The following is a 13986-nucleotide window of genomic DNA, read 5'->3' as shown; positions in this document are numbered from 1 at the left end:
CTGAAGCAGGTTATCGGTACTACTGCACATGTAATACACACAAAAACACCCCCAAAATTCAGACCTGTACGTCCATATTTCTACAACCAGGCAGCAAGCAGATGAAAATGCCATCTTAATGCTGATGTTTAGAAGGTCATGCAACTGCAAAACACAGAGGAGCGCGAACATGGCAAAAATTTGGTGGGTGAGCGAGACCCTCGCCCCTAACCTGTAGTTCAGCCTTGCATCCCCACACGGCCACACCTCAAATGCTCCACCGGCCATCACTCCCACCTCCCCACCACACTCCCCCCTTCTGAATCCAAAATGCGTGGCATAGATGAGCTCTGCCGAGAGCAAATTTGCGAGGGCAGATGCACGGGAGTGGATGAACTCACCTGATCCGGTCTACAGCTTTCAGTTCCCCCCTCCATCAGGACCAACGGATCCCTCGCCGGATTCTGAAAGTGCACGTCGATGACCTCCACCAAACACAAAACACGAAACAAAGTCGAGAACCAGCGAGAGAAAAATGTGTAGCATCTTTGTCTGGTTTCGGTGCTTCCACCCCTTCCCCTTCCCCTTCTCCACCGTTTCAATCCCCGCAGATGCCTTCCTCCAACCCACGACGGGATCCAGAAATCGCTGGTGGATGCGTGATGAGAAAGAGGAACCCTAGAGAGAAGAGTGAGGAGAGAAACATGAAACGAAATCAGGAATCGGCGAGATAAAAAATTGTGCAGCACCCTGAACGCATGGGGATTCATCTCACCTAGGCCTGGTTTCTGCGCTCCCCCTTCCTCCTCCCTTCTCTCCCTGCTTCAATCCCGCAGATCCTTCCTCCAACCCTCGACCAGATCCAGAAATCGCTGGTGGATGCGAATGAGAGAGAGGAACCCACCGTGCGAAATCCCGGTGAAATCTGTAGGAGCATCCGTGTGTGGAACGCAAGAGGGAAGAGAGAGGAAACCTAGAGAGAGGGGGAGATGAAATGAACATGCTGGAGAGGGAGGAACGACAAAAAGCTAGAGAGTGAAAGGGGAAAATGAAATGAACCAGCGAGAGGAGGGCTGTGCGACAGGAGAGGCCATTCAGATGGTGCGGGTGGTGCAGGGCAGGGTTCACCAAACCGGTGGGAGCTGGTCCAGTTTGACCGGTTACCGGTCCGGCCCGGTTCCGGTGTGGGCCGGTATGAAACCGGCCCAAATTCAAAATTCAAATTTGAATTAAAAAAATGAAAAATTCCCAAAAAATTCCTAAAAATACTTCAAGGTGCGACGAATCTAATGGTGTCAAATTTTCTCAAAAATTTGTTCATTTAGTATGGTTTGCGGAATTTAGAAGTTAAATCAAAAAAGAAAAAAGAAAAAAAGCGACGGCCCATTAAGGCCCATTGCGCGGCAGCGCGCATTTAACCTCGCCCCCAGACACCCGCAGCCTCAGTCGCGCCTCCCTCATCCGCTCCCCCCTCATTCACTCCTGTCCGCCGCCAGAAAGCACCGTCCGCCGCCCGACCCCGGCCAGCCGCCCGCGGAGCTCGGCTAACCGGTCTTCTCCACTGGTAAGCCGGACCGGTAGCAGATCTACCGGTCCCGACCGGTTAGCCGCCTCGGGAGGTCGGTTTACCGGCCCGGAGAGGCGGTAAACCGCCAACGAGCGGCGGTAAGCCGCGGGCAGTTATGGTTTTTTTTTTGCCCTAGGATTTAGGTGTATTTAGTTGATTTGTTTGATGATTTAGGTGTATGACTTAGGTATATTTAGAATGTAGGTAAGATTTATTTGTATTACATGATTTTTTGCACTATGTAGTAGGTTTTAGGTAGATTTAATTTAGGTGTATTAGATGATTTTTGACACTATGACTTAGGAGTTAGAATATTAGATGATATGTTTTTATTGTCCATGTATGCATATAGACAATGGCAGGCAGAGATGTTGTATGGGAACACGGTGAAAATCTTTATGCCGGATGGCGATGCAACTATTGTCGTACGTAGAAAGGAGGAGGGCGCGGGGCAGAGGTGGTCCATTGCAGGAATGTGCCACCTGATGTGCGGGACTTCTTTCAGCGTGAGTTGGATAGGGCAAAGAAGGCAACTGCTGACTGGGCTCGAGAGAGGTTGAGATGGGAGAAGGCTGCAGCGGAGGGAAACTATCCCGGTGATGAAGAAGATGAGGAGGCTCAGGTGCAGCGTGCCATGGATCTATCGAGAGCGGAAGCAGAGTTCCAACGGGGGGTGGAACAGAGAGGAGGTGCATATGAGTGTGGAGGGGGTAGTGGTTCGACGAGGGGGAATGTTATGCAGAGGATGTTTCGAAGGTCCACTTCGCAGAGGGAGAGTCCTGTGGTGGAGGACTATAACTTGGCAGCTGGTGGGAGAAGAGGAATGACGCAACCAAGGATTGATGCAGGCTCCTGGACGCAGAAGGGTAAGAATGCAAAGGAAGCTATTGGTAAAGCTTGGTCAAAGTTTTTCCATATTGCAGGAGTACCTAGAAGACAGGTCGACAGTCCATACTTTGTCAGCGCGGTCAGGGAGACACAGAAGTGGGGTAAGTCTTCTTTCATTGGAATGATACCTATGAGCTTACATTCTTGTATTTCATGATTTTCATATGGTTGCAGGTGAAGGTATCGCATCACCCACTGGACGGGATATTGATGGCAAGTACCTTGATCAGAACGAGCAAGACTTGAAGTCGAGGTACGTAAAGTTTCAAAAAGACTGGCCTTTATTTGGCGTCACGTTGATGTGTGATTCATGGACTGCCCCGACGAGAATGAGTGTCATCAACTTTTTGATATATTGCAATGGGGTCACGTGGTTCCATAAATCTATTGATGCGAGTGGAAGAACTCAAGATGCTGCATATTTGTTCAAGGTACTCCCTAAACATGTTCCATTCACCTTGAATATGTTACTAAACAATATGTCTTTGTTTGCAGGAGATTCGAAAGGTGGTGGAAGAGATTGGACCGGAGAATGTCGTGCACGTAGTCACCGACAATGGCTCGAACTACAAGAAAGCATATAAGGAACTTCTAATTGAGGTGAATGAACACATAGCTTGGACACCCTGTCTAGCACACACCGTCAATTTGATGTTGAAGGATATAGCTCGAAGGCCTGAACATGGTGTTATGATCAAGCAGTGCAAGCGAATTTCAAATTGGTTGCACAATCATGGTCAGTTGAATACAATGATGAGAGACGCAATCGGTGGTGAGTTTGGTCAAGTGGAATGCCACTCGATTTGGAACCAACTACATGTTCCTAGAGAGCATCTATCAGAAACGTGATCGTTTCATGCAGTGGATGGCATCTACTGAGTTCCAACACAGCAAATGGGCGAATACCGAAGATGGTAGATTTACTCATGCAAGTTTTGCAAGTATGGAGTGGTGGGATGCATTGAAATATATCATCGACACGGTTCAACCAATATACAAGTTCCTCTGCTTCACTGATCAGGACAAGAAGCCGAACATTTGCGAAGTCGTGATGGCCTACCAGACTATGAAACAGGAGCTGCGGTCTTTCTTTGGAACAAATGTTTCCACAATGAAGGAGTATATTCAGGTGGTGGATGACAGGTTAGGTGACGTGTTCATAGGCAGGTATGTGGGTCCATGTAAGCACACACGAGTCATCTATTTTTAAACTCTATTGACCTGATGCTTATATGAAGTGATTTAAATTTTGCAGCTGCTGTCCTAAATCCGAGGTATGCATATACGATGGATCCAACTCAACAAATGTTTCGTGGACTCAAGGATACATTTCAGCGCATGACGAATATCTAGAGCGCCGTGCAGGCATTGCAGGAGTTTGACATGTTTCGGCAGAAGGTTGGCGAGTATGGCAGTGAAATGGCATTGTTGTTTTATCTATTCAAATATATTGCTTACATATTCGGTTGCACATGCAGCGTCCTGGTGGATGATGTTCGGATCAAGCACTCCAAAGCTGCAGTACCTTGCCATGAGGCTTGTTTCACAATGTTGTTCGTCCAGTGGATGCGAGCGGAATTGGAGTACTTTTGCCTTGCTGCATACAAAGGTTCGCAATCGGTTGTCGCACAAGAAACTTAACAAGCTTGTCTATGTCAACTACAACCTTCATCTCCGACTTGAGGAGGTCTCCGGCCCACCGATGCGTGAAGAAGGTGATTTCATTGACCAGCTGGCCCATCTTTCTTTCTGTGATGAGAATAATCCGGTGCGGGAATGGATGGAATATGGTAGATCTAACCGGGCTCCAGTTCTGGACGAGGATGATGATGACGGCGACATCCCTCTCCTGTCCCATATTGTCAAAGATCAAATAAACGTGTCAGATCTACGTGAGGCTACGGGGGATGATTCCATCAGCGATTAGGCATGTAAAAATGTGGGTGACACTCACCTAGGGAAGAGGAAGTTGCAGAAGGGGCCTACGAAGGGTCACCCGAAGCGTCCAAAAGGCAAAGGAACAGCAAAACCAGTGAGCAGCGACACCGAGACTGATGATGACGAAGGTGAGCGTAGTCCTCTGTATCAAGAGTCCAAGGATAGCTGCTCGGCCGATGATGATAATGATAGTGACGGTGCTGATGCTGGTGGTGCTGCTAGTGGTAGTGGTGGTGCTCGTGGTGTTCATTTTACAGGTATACATTGCATATATAAATGCACACATATTTCTGATTATGAGTATTGATTACTAATTATGATATATGGTTGATTGCAGGGGAGACTCAGTTCACACATGCTACTCAGGACACCGACCATGGGGCACCACAATCGCAGAGGAGAACAGGTGGACCGACGGACAACGACACTCCACAGTACTCTTCTTCCTCCTACAGCGATTCCAGGAACTCTTTTCACTACCCCATTCCTGACATCAGCATGCAGCCACCGACGAGATGGGTGTATGAATGGGAAGACCCCCATTTTTACACTATGTTAGTTCAGGAATGGCAGACAACATTGGCGTGGACGGGCCAAACTTGGCAACACTATAAGGCTGACCTGCTTAGAGTGCGAGGTATCGCTTTGATGTCCACCGCCGAATACCAAACCGCGTCACAAATGGGGGTCTTCCCATACCTACGATGAACTTTTATTTCATGTGTATAAGTGTATGACTCCATATTTGTATGCACGCTTATTACTATTGTATTTGTATGCATAATTATAAATTGTTGCTTTGGTGTGGTCATTTATATTAATATTTGCATAGCTCATGCCGAAATTTCCTTTTATTTCACACCGGGGATCTATTTTGTAACCGTCGAAAAATTTCTTTAACTCACCGGTATACCGGCCAAACCGGCCGGTATACCGGTCTAACCAGCCGGTATAGCGGTATTCTCAAATCACCGGTATACCAGCCGAACCGGCCGGTATACCTGCCAAACCGGCCAGTATACCGGTCTAACAGGCCGGTATACCGGAACGAACCGGTTGAACGGCGAAATTTGAATTCCACCGGTTCCAACCGGTAACCGGCCAAACCGGACCGGTATACCGGTACCGGAGCCCGGCGGTTTGGCCGGTCCGGTCGGAAATTAAAACCCTGATGCAGAACGAGGTGCGCCTAGACGATGGATGGAGCCGGCCGTTTTGGCGAACAAAATTACGGCGGGTCGGAAAGAAGTCATTACCTTAAATAAATTAATTAGCTATAAGGAAGCCGTGGTTCACTTTAGGATATAATAAAATAATCCGGCAGCCTTGCTAATCACGTGTCCTCTTCTATATCAAAAAATAATGATGTCTATAATTAATTAGGCAGCAACTCAGTGATCTCAACATGCACAGTGCCAATATTGATATATCTTCTTGGCTTCCTTTTCTCTTCTATTCGACGCAATACAGAACCTCTAAAAATGATATTGGATGAAATAATTGAATCATTGTTCTCATCCAAAGAGTTGCTGCCTGAATTATTTTGTCCAGCCATGGGCTCATCAGGCATGTCATGCTATCAACCGTCTCTATCTTCACAAGATTTTGCAAAAGACCGCCTATGAGCTTCTAACCAGTAAAAAACTTAACATGTCATACTTTAGAGTTTTTGGAAGTAAGTGCTTCATCTTAACAAGAACCCCAAAAGCTCTAAGTTTGCACCTAAATTTGATGAAGGTTTTCTTCTTGGTTAGGCGTCAAATGCTCATGGCTATCCTGTCTTCAACAACTCCACTGGATGCGTTGTAGTTGCATGTGACGTGACTTTTGATGAATCTAATGGCTCTCAAAAGAAGCAAGTTGATTTAGATGATGCAGACGATGAACTACCTCCCCAAAAAGCAATTGAGAAGATGGCAATTGGAGAAATCAAGCCCCAAGAATAGGATGATCAAGAGGCTTCAAATGATAGGGCCAAGTACCGCTGTTGCGGAAAATCCCGAAGACTTCAAACAAACATCCAAAAGTCCCGGAGATGAAAATGGTGAAGCCCATGATCAAGAAAAGGAAGATGGGGATGATGATCCAATCCAAAATTAAGCTCAAGCACCTCACCCAAGAGTTCATTAAAGCATACAACCTAATCATCCCGTGGATAACATCCTTGGAAGTATCCAAAGAGAGTTAACAACTCATTCTAGATTAGCAAATTTTTGTGAACATTACTCGTTTGTTTCTTCTTTGGAACCTCTTAAAGTAGAAGAAGCATTGGGTGATGGCCATGCAAGAAGAGCTTAACAACTTCACTTGGAATGAAGCCTGGTCCTTATATTAGTGGAATGCCCCAAGCAAAATATGATTGGAATAAAGTGGGTGTTTCACAATAAACAAGATGAACATGGCATGGTAACAAGAAATAAGGCTCGGTTGGTGGCTCAAGGATTCACTCAAATTGAAGGTTTGGATTTTGGTGAGACGTATGCACCCATAGCTAGGCTTGAGTCAATTCATATATTACTTGCCTATGCTACTCACCATAATTTGAAGTTATATCAAATGGATGTGAAGAGTGCCTTTCTCAATGGACTGATATCCGAATTGGTTTACATTGAGCAACCACCGAGGTTTGAAGACCCAAAACTACCCAACCACATCTACACGCTCCATAAGGCTATCTAGGGCTCAATCAAGCTCCTAGAGCATGATACGAATGCCTTAAGGATTTACTCTTAAGGAAAGACTTTGAGATAGACAAAGCTGATCCTACTCTCTTCACTCGTAAAGTTAAACATGATATCTTTGTGTGCCAAATATATGTCGATGACATTATATTTGGTTTTACTAAATTAAGAGTGGTGTGACAAGTTTAGTAGGATCATGACAAAGAGGTTTGAGCTGTCGATGATTGGAGAGTTGAAGTTCTTTCTAGTCTTCCAAATCAAGGAACTCAAAGAAGGCACCTTCATATGTCAAACAAAGCACACTAAAGACATGCTCAAGAGGTTTGACATGTAGAATGCCAAGCCCATCAAGACACCTATCGCAACAAATGGACATCTTGACCTAAATGAAGATGGTAAGATCTTGGATCAAACAGTATATTGCTCCATGATCAGCTTTTTGCTTTATCTTTGTGCATGTAGGCCCGATATCATGCTTAGTGTGTGCATGTGTGCTAGGTTTCAAGCTAATCCTAAGGAATGTCATCTTATGGATGTTAAAAGAATTTTAAGATATTTGTTTTTTCACTCGAAACCTAGGCTCGTTGTATCCTAAAGGATTTACTTGGCTATTCCGATTCAGATTATGCCAGTTGCAAGGTAGATCGAAAGAGCACTTCGGGGGCATGTCAATTCCTTGGACGGTCTCTAGTGTCTTGCAATTCCATGAAATAAAGTTCTGTTGCCCTATCCACTACCAAGGCTGAGTATGTTGCTGCGGGTACTTGTTGTGCACAACTACTTTGGATGAGGTTTACTTTGAGCGACTTTTGTTGTAAGTTTAGCAAAATTCTGCTCTTGTGTGATAACGAGAGTGTGATCAAGCTAGCGAACAATCCCGTAAACTACTCAAGAACTAACCACATTGACATAAGACATCACTTCTTGAGAGACCAGCCAAAGAAGATATCGCTCTATGTCATATGAGCACTGATAAACAACTAGCCGATATTTCACCAAACCACTTGATGAGCAAAGGTTTTGTGCTTTGAGAAGTGAGTTAAATATCTTGGATTCTCGTAACTTAGCTTGGCACTGTGCATACAAACTGAGTGATAATAGATCAGGCATGCTTTTATAAATCATCTTTCTTACAGAGCTTGAAACTATTTTGTTTTTGAAACGTTTGGCTCTTGATCTTTGATCATGTCAATCCTTTTATGACCATTGTTCTCCGTGAATTGATTGTGGCTGGTCATAATTTGGAGAGACTCTGTCCAAAGGCACTTAGTTCAAAATCTTGATCCTTTTATCCTATCTTGGCAACCAAAATCATCAAGGAATCAAGTTCGAGCCTGTTTTGTGTGTCTGTCAGACATTTCCAGTATTTAGCAAAAATTTCCGGTCTGCACGACAGAAATTTCCAGTAATCCCCTGGAAATATCCAGTGGGTGCACTTCTCGACACTAGGCGGCAGATATTTCCTGTACTCCAGCGAACATTTCCAGTGCCTTGGGTATATATATGATTTCGAGCGTTTTGCTCTCCAAACCCTAATCCTTTTGCCTCCACCTGACTCCCTTGCGTTCATGCTCTCTCCCCTGATGTCTCCTCGGTGACAAGGGTTGAATCAAGGTCTCCCTCCATGATTCTTTGGAGATTCTTAGGTTTAATCTCGTGCGGAGCCAAGGGTTTTCCTTCTTGGGCGGTTGAGCCCCAAGAATCTCTTCCATTCTTCACCATAGGGTGCTCAAGGTATTATTTTTGAATCTCTCTCAAGTATCCTTATGTTTCCTAGTGCGCACATGATCTTAGGCACGACATTCTCATCACTGTAGTTGATTTTTTCTCTTACCAAAGTATAATCTCTATTCCTTTATGCCCTAAGTTGATTTCTTTCCCAATCTCTCAATGTAGGTTGTTACACTAGAAATATTTGAGGTAGATCATCTTGTATAGGTTCACACACTTCTGATCTACACTTTCATAGCCATTCTTTGGATATTGAGCGAGATATGCCAATATTGGGCTTGAGTAGTTGGCTATCAGAGATTTCTAACAGATACCGAAAATTTCCGGTCTATTTGCAGCAGAAATTTCCGGTGGGAGACAATGCCTCAGCTCCAATTTTTGCATTTCTTGCTTGACTATGTCGTCTCCAGTTCCACTTTTGCACTGTCTGAACCCATTTTCATCAATGTCTTGATTATCTAGGCATCAATTGTACATGAATCCATATGATGTTGATGCTAGTTTGCATGGCCGCTGCACCAAGGCTAGGCATGATCCACACCTTTCAACTTCATCATCCATCTCTGCTCCACCACAGCTTCCTTGGGTTGATTCACACTCTGCAGAAATTGAGGAGGAAGAGGAAGATACATCTATTTAGCCCACCACTATCATGGCTAGTGCCAGTAGTCGGAAGGCTGAGGCTGGGGCTAGGAAATCTACTTGTCAGCAGCCAGCCAAGATAGCTAGGGATGCTTCTCACTCTCAGATAATTCATGAGGAACATGGTGCCACTCTGCCTCCATTATGTTCAAAGGAGTCCGTGCAGCATGGCAGTGGAAGAAGTCATGGACTGCCACCAGGACCATGTTTTACAGAAATTGGGGGTGCATCTCACTGCCTCTCTCAATTACTCTCGAACTCCGGAATGTATCACTGTTGATCATGAGGGTTTTGGATATGTGCAAACCATGCCCAAGAAGCTTGCTCCTCTTGGACTAAATGGATATGATGCCAGACTATATGTGAACTATAGACAAGAGGTTACCCAAGCTGAACATAAGAGAAAGGAGGAAGATATCATCAACTATGAGAAGGATGACAGCATAGACAATCTCTTCTGGTATCAATTCCAAGCTGACTACTATTTTTTTGTGCTCCTCAGCTGTGATGAGCCCATTGTTGAGATGTAATGGATTGAATTGGAATACATGAAAGCCAAGAGAAATCCTAATTTGGATCTAGTCATCAAACTATGTGAGGAGAAGGGGATCAAGGGCTTTATTGGCTTTAGGTATGATTGGAATGAAGAGATCGTTCCTCAATTCTTTGCTACCCTTTATTATCATGAGCATCACAACACTGTCTATTGGATGACTGAAGGAATGATCTACTCCATTGACTATATGAGTTTCTCTCGGCTGCTTGGTTTCGGCACAAAGGATGTAGAAAAGGACAAAGTATGTCATGATAGAATTCTTCGCAAGAATGAGATCTAGTTCATGTACAAGGAAGGGTGCGAGGCTGATGATTGGACCAAGAACTTGCTACCATACTTTCACTACATAAACATGATTGTCCGTGCCACATTCACCGTTAAGAAAGGGGATGCCACTTACCTCATACCTCATACCAGGAACATAGTCTCTTACTTATGTCCTGGAGGGCATGATTTCAGCGTGTTTGACTTTCTGTGGAATAATATGGTCTATTGTGGGACTGATCCGGAGCGGTTCCATATGCTCCTTATGTTATGTTCTTGATTGAGATGACCACGAAGACTATTTTTCCAAAGGATCATACACATTCCCGTCTTCATGTCATGATAAAGAGGATCAATGACCCACCACCTCACCTTCGGACTACACGTATGTCTTTCGGTGTCCACATTCCAGAGACTCTTGCTGCTACAACAACTTGTGTTGCTTCTGCTACTGCCACTGCTATTGCAGCTATGGGACAAGGAACCTATCATCCACCATGTCCAGCTCCTGCTTATGATGTGCCATCTTCCTCACTCAGCAGGTCCAAGGGCAAAGTGCTGCGAGCCTTGAAGTCCCTCATTAATCTTTGTCGCAGCAATGCAGTTGAGATCTACAAGTGTCATCGGGGCATAAAGGAGCTTCAGGCACATGCAGGCCTACCCCACTCTCCTTCCCACTTTCAGTGATCCATGGTCGGACTTTGTGAGTGACGATGCTCCTGTGCATGCCACAGCTACTTCCTCTTGACCATGTCGCTCCTCTACTCATGCACCTACTCACATTGAGGCATCCAAAGAAGAAGATGATGATGAGGAGACCAAAGATGATGACTACGTTGTAGACGACGATGAGTGACATGTTTATCTATTTCCTATCCTTCATTTCCTTTTTGGTATTTGATGCCAAAGGGGTGAAGAAGTGACTTATCTATCCTTGTATCATCTCTTTTAGGATTTGAACTTCGGTGGCTATTTGGACTATTGTAATGTGTGACTTGTGTGTGTGGCTAAAGACTTGTTAAAGTAATCGCATGTGACTTGTTAAGTTTTTAAGTCTTTAATGCTAGTGTGTTGATCGTTTAATCTTTTCACATGATTGCTGTATTGTTTGTTTTGTCAAGGTCACTTGGCATTCTCTTGATTCACGTGTGAGATCATGTCATATGCATCATGTTTTTGTATAATTGTCACTTGTCACGCTTGTAACATTTTCCACGTTCATGTTTTTGCACTTGAATTCTCTCATGTGGTGCAAAGGCATGTCAAGGCCAAGATTTATGAATTCAAATCATAGCACACATTAAGTGGAAGTTCAAGTTGGTTCTTGAAGTTCAAATACTTTATCTAAATATCTCTTGTGAGCCTTAATATGTGTTGTCATCAACAACCAAAAAGGGGGCGATTGAAAGAACATCTAGGCTTGTGTGGGTTTTGGTGATCAATGACAATGATCTTAAGGGACTAATGCCTATGAATGAGAATGCTTTCAGATCGAAAAGGTTACATGAAAAAGGTTTGGATGGATGAAACCCCTCAAAAAGTAAAAGGAAGACGGCATGAAGACTCATAGATTTTAATTATGCATTTTCTATTTCTTGAGTTCTAGGTCATGCCTATTAAAGGGGGCACGAGATCATTTGTTGAAGATACCTCAGTGCTTAAATCGAACACCTGAGCAAAAATTCCTAAGACGTGCACTCCCTGTCGAAAATTTCGGGTACCTAGCAGAAATTTCTGGCTCGAGTGACGAAAATTTCCGTTAGATACAGGAGATTTCCGATCTTCCAGCCGGAGGTGTTTTCCACCAGAGATTTCCAATAGCTAGCGGAAATTTCCGGTCCACGCGATGGAAATTTCCGTGGTCTACCGGAAATTTCTGACAGAAGCTGAGCAACAGTAACATTTGACTTCCGGCACTATATATACCCCTTTACTCGGTCTTTCATGGTGATGCTTTCTTTATTGTAAACCCTAAGTCATAAACTCTCTCTTGAGCACATTCTTCTCCACTTGCTTCACTCTTTAGCATCTCTTGCAAAGTTTGTAATGAGAAGTGTGAGAGCCTAAGTGAGAGAGAGAGAGAGAGCTCATGAGACTTGCAGCCACTAGTTGAGCACTGGGGGTCTTCATCGACTTGATTCTTCATTCTTTTTACTGTTGGTGTCTCTTATGCTCAATAGAAATAGGATTTCTGCAAGTGCACAGAATCACCACTGTAGCACTTCACCTCGGAGTATTCCGGAGTATTGTAAAATATTCTTCGGGTAGCACTATGGTTAAGCATATCATGAATTGTATTGACAAACTTTACTGGTTCTATCAACTGACTAATTCAGTAGGGGTATGCCAAATGGGTAGATAGGAAAAATGGCCAGCCAATGACCATTGACACACAAATGACTCTATGCATTAGAGAGGTAGCAGATTGGAGGACAACGAGCGATATAAGAAACCTGAAACACTTCTAAACTACCGAGCTAGCCTCGCTAGGACAGACTAAGCTTCTACCTTGATTTTGGGAACTTAGAGCTTGCTTCACCAGCCTTAGAGAAGGACTCAGATAGGGATGAGAAGGGAGTCCGATGTTAGTTGACACTACTGCTACGAAAACACCCGAACATGGTGGACTAAGAAGGACAAACAAGGCTGTCACCAGTTGTCGACTACCACTGCGGTACCATGGGGTGGAAGACACTTTTTAGCTAGCACTAAGTCAGACACCACATCTGCTCTTAGTGCTAGGATTTCTCTTGAGGCCTTCAAGAGAAACCCCCCTCAACCTAGCAAACTAACTTGAGCTCACTAGTTCAGGTGAGAAAACCCGTAAGACAAGATCCAATAAACAAGTAAGAAAACTTAAACTAAACGAGAGGAGTTACTTCTGCATGCAAGTACTCGTATAAGGAAAGGTAAATAAACGTGGAAAGTAAAGCTGACTAAAAGAAGTAAAGAAGATAACTTATATTAATAAAGTCAAAGAAGAGGATACAAGAGCTTATACCGAATAAGGATGACGATTTCGGAATCCCGAGACAAGCTCGACTTGACTCTAACTCACAACTACTAACCTACTCTAGAAATGAAAGAGAGACGAGTGACTCCTTTTTGGTGTGTGTTACAAGTGAAGGATGGAGGCATATTTATACTAGTTTGAAGTCAGTTCTTGGCCAGTTGCTGCAGGTGCATGTAGTAGCATACTTAGCTTGTACTTCACGCAAAACAAGAGCTCGGGAGGCCGCCATGTGGGGTTGAGCAACCTCCCCTAGACCGACCGGCCTGGGGAAGTGGCTGTTTGGCCACCGCCTTCTTTTGGACGTCCCTGATTTGCTCCTGATGTCGGTGGAGGGTGGCCTCAGTCTGAAACACGTGGTTCTTAGGCCGGGCGGCCTGAAGGAGGCTAGGCGGCCTAGTCCTGGTGCCTTTTGACCCTCTATTTCACCGAAGTTGCACATCAACACTTGGGATTATTCCAGGGAGGTGGATCACCGAACATTTGCTTGAGTTGATGTTGAGTTGTGGGGTTCTTTTATCCATGTCAATGCCTTTCAGGTCATTCGAACAAGCCGACCTCCAATTCATGGTACAGGGCCATTGTGAATGTGTCACTTTTCTCTTGTACCGAAGACATGCCCCTACATATGGAGGTGCCAGGCCGGCCGATCTGGGAGAGGCTGTGCGGCCTAGCATTTTGCCCATTTGCCTCATTTTTGGCACAAGTTCTCTTGCTACCACAACTCATC

The 13986-nt window shown here is 44.5% G+C and overlaps 1 protein-coding gene across 1 annotated transcript; it reads left to right on the top strand.

The window, feature by feature from the left end:
• Window positions 1–2367: 2367 nt before the first annotated feature.
• LOC120684940 lies at window positions 2368–6318 on the top strand. Its single transcript, XM_039966796.1, has 6 exons — window positions 2368–2535; window positions 2609–2865; window positions 2930–3034; window positions 3456–3601; window positions 3690–3708; window positions 6127–6318. Exons 1-6 carry the CDS (start codon window positions 2370–2372, stop codon window positions 6316–6318), a joined length of 885 nt encoding a protein of 294 aa, XP_039822730.1. The 5' UTR covers window positions 2368–2369.
• The last annotated feature ends 7668 nt before the right edge of the window (window positions 6319–13986 follow it).

The sequence above is a fragment of the Panicum virgatum genome, chromosome 8N (assembly GCF_016808335.1).
Source record: "Panicum virgatum strain AP13 chromosome 8N, P.virgatum_v5, whole genome shotgun sequence".
NCBI classification, from domain to species: domain Eukaryota; kingdom Viridiplantae; phylum Streptophyta; class Magnoliopsida; order Poales; family Poaceae; genus Panicum; species Panicum virgatum.
The sequence above is the reverse complement of the archived record's forward strand: the minus strand, read 5'-3'. Positions and strand labels throughout refer to the sequence as shown.

Coding starts and splice junctions, on each gene's coding strand:
- LOC120684940 (XM_039966796.1), top strand. CDS start 2,370: ATGACGCAACCAAGGATTGATGCAGGCTCCTGGACGCAGAAGGGTAAG. Junction 2,536..2,608: donor CAGGGAGACACAGAAGTGGG/GTAAGTCTTCTT, acceptor ATATGGTTGCAG/GTGAAGGTATCGCATCACCC. Junction 3,035..3,455: donor ATAAGGAACTTCTAATTGAG/GTGAATGAACAC, acceptor TTCACTGATCAG/GACAAGAAGCCGAACATTTG.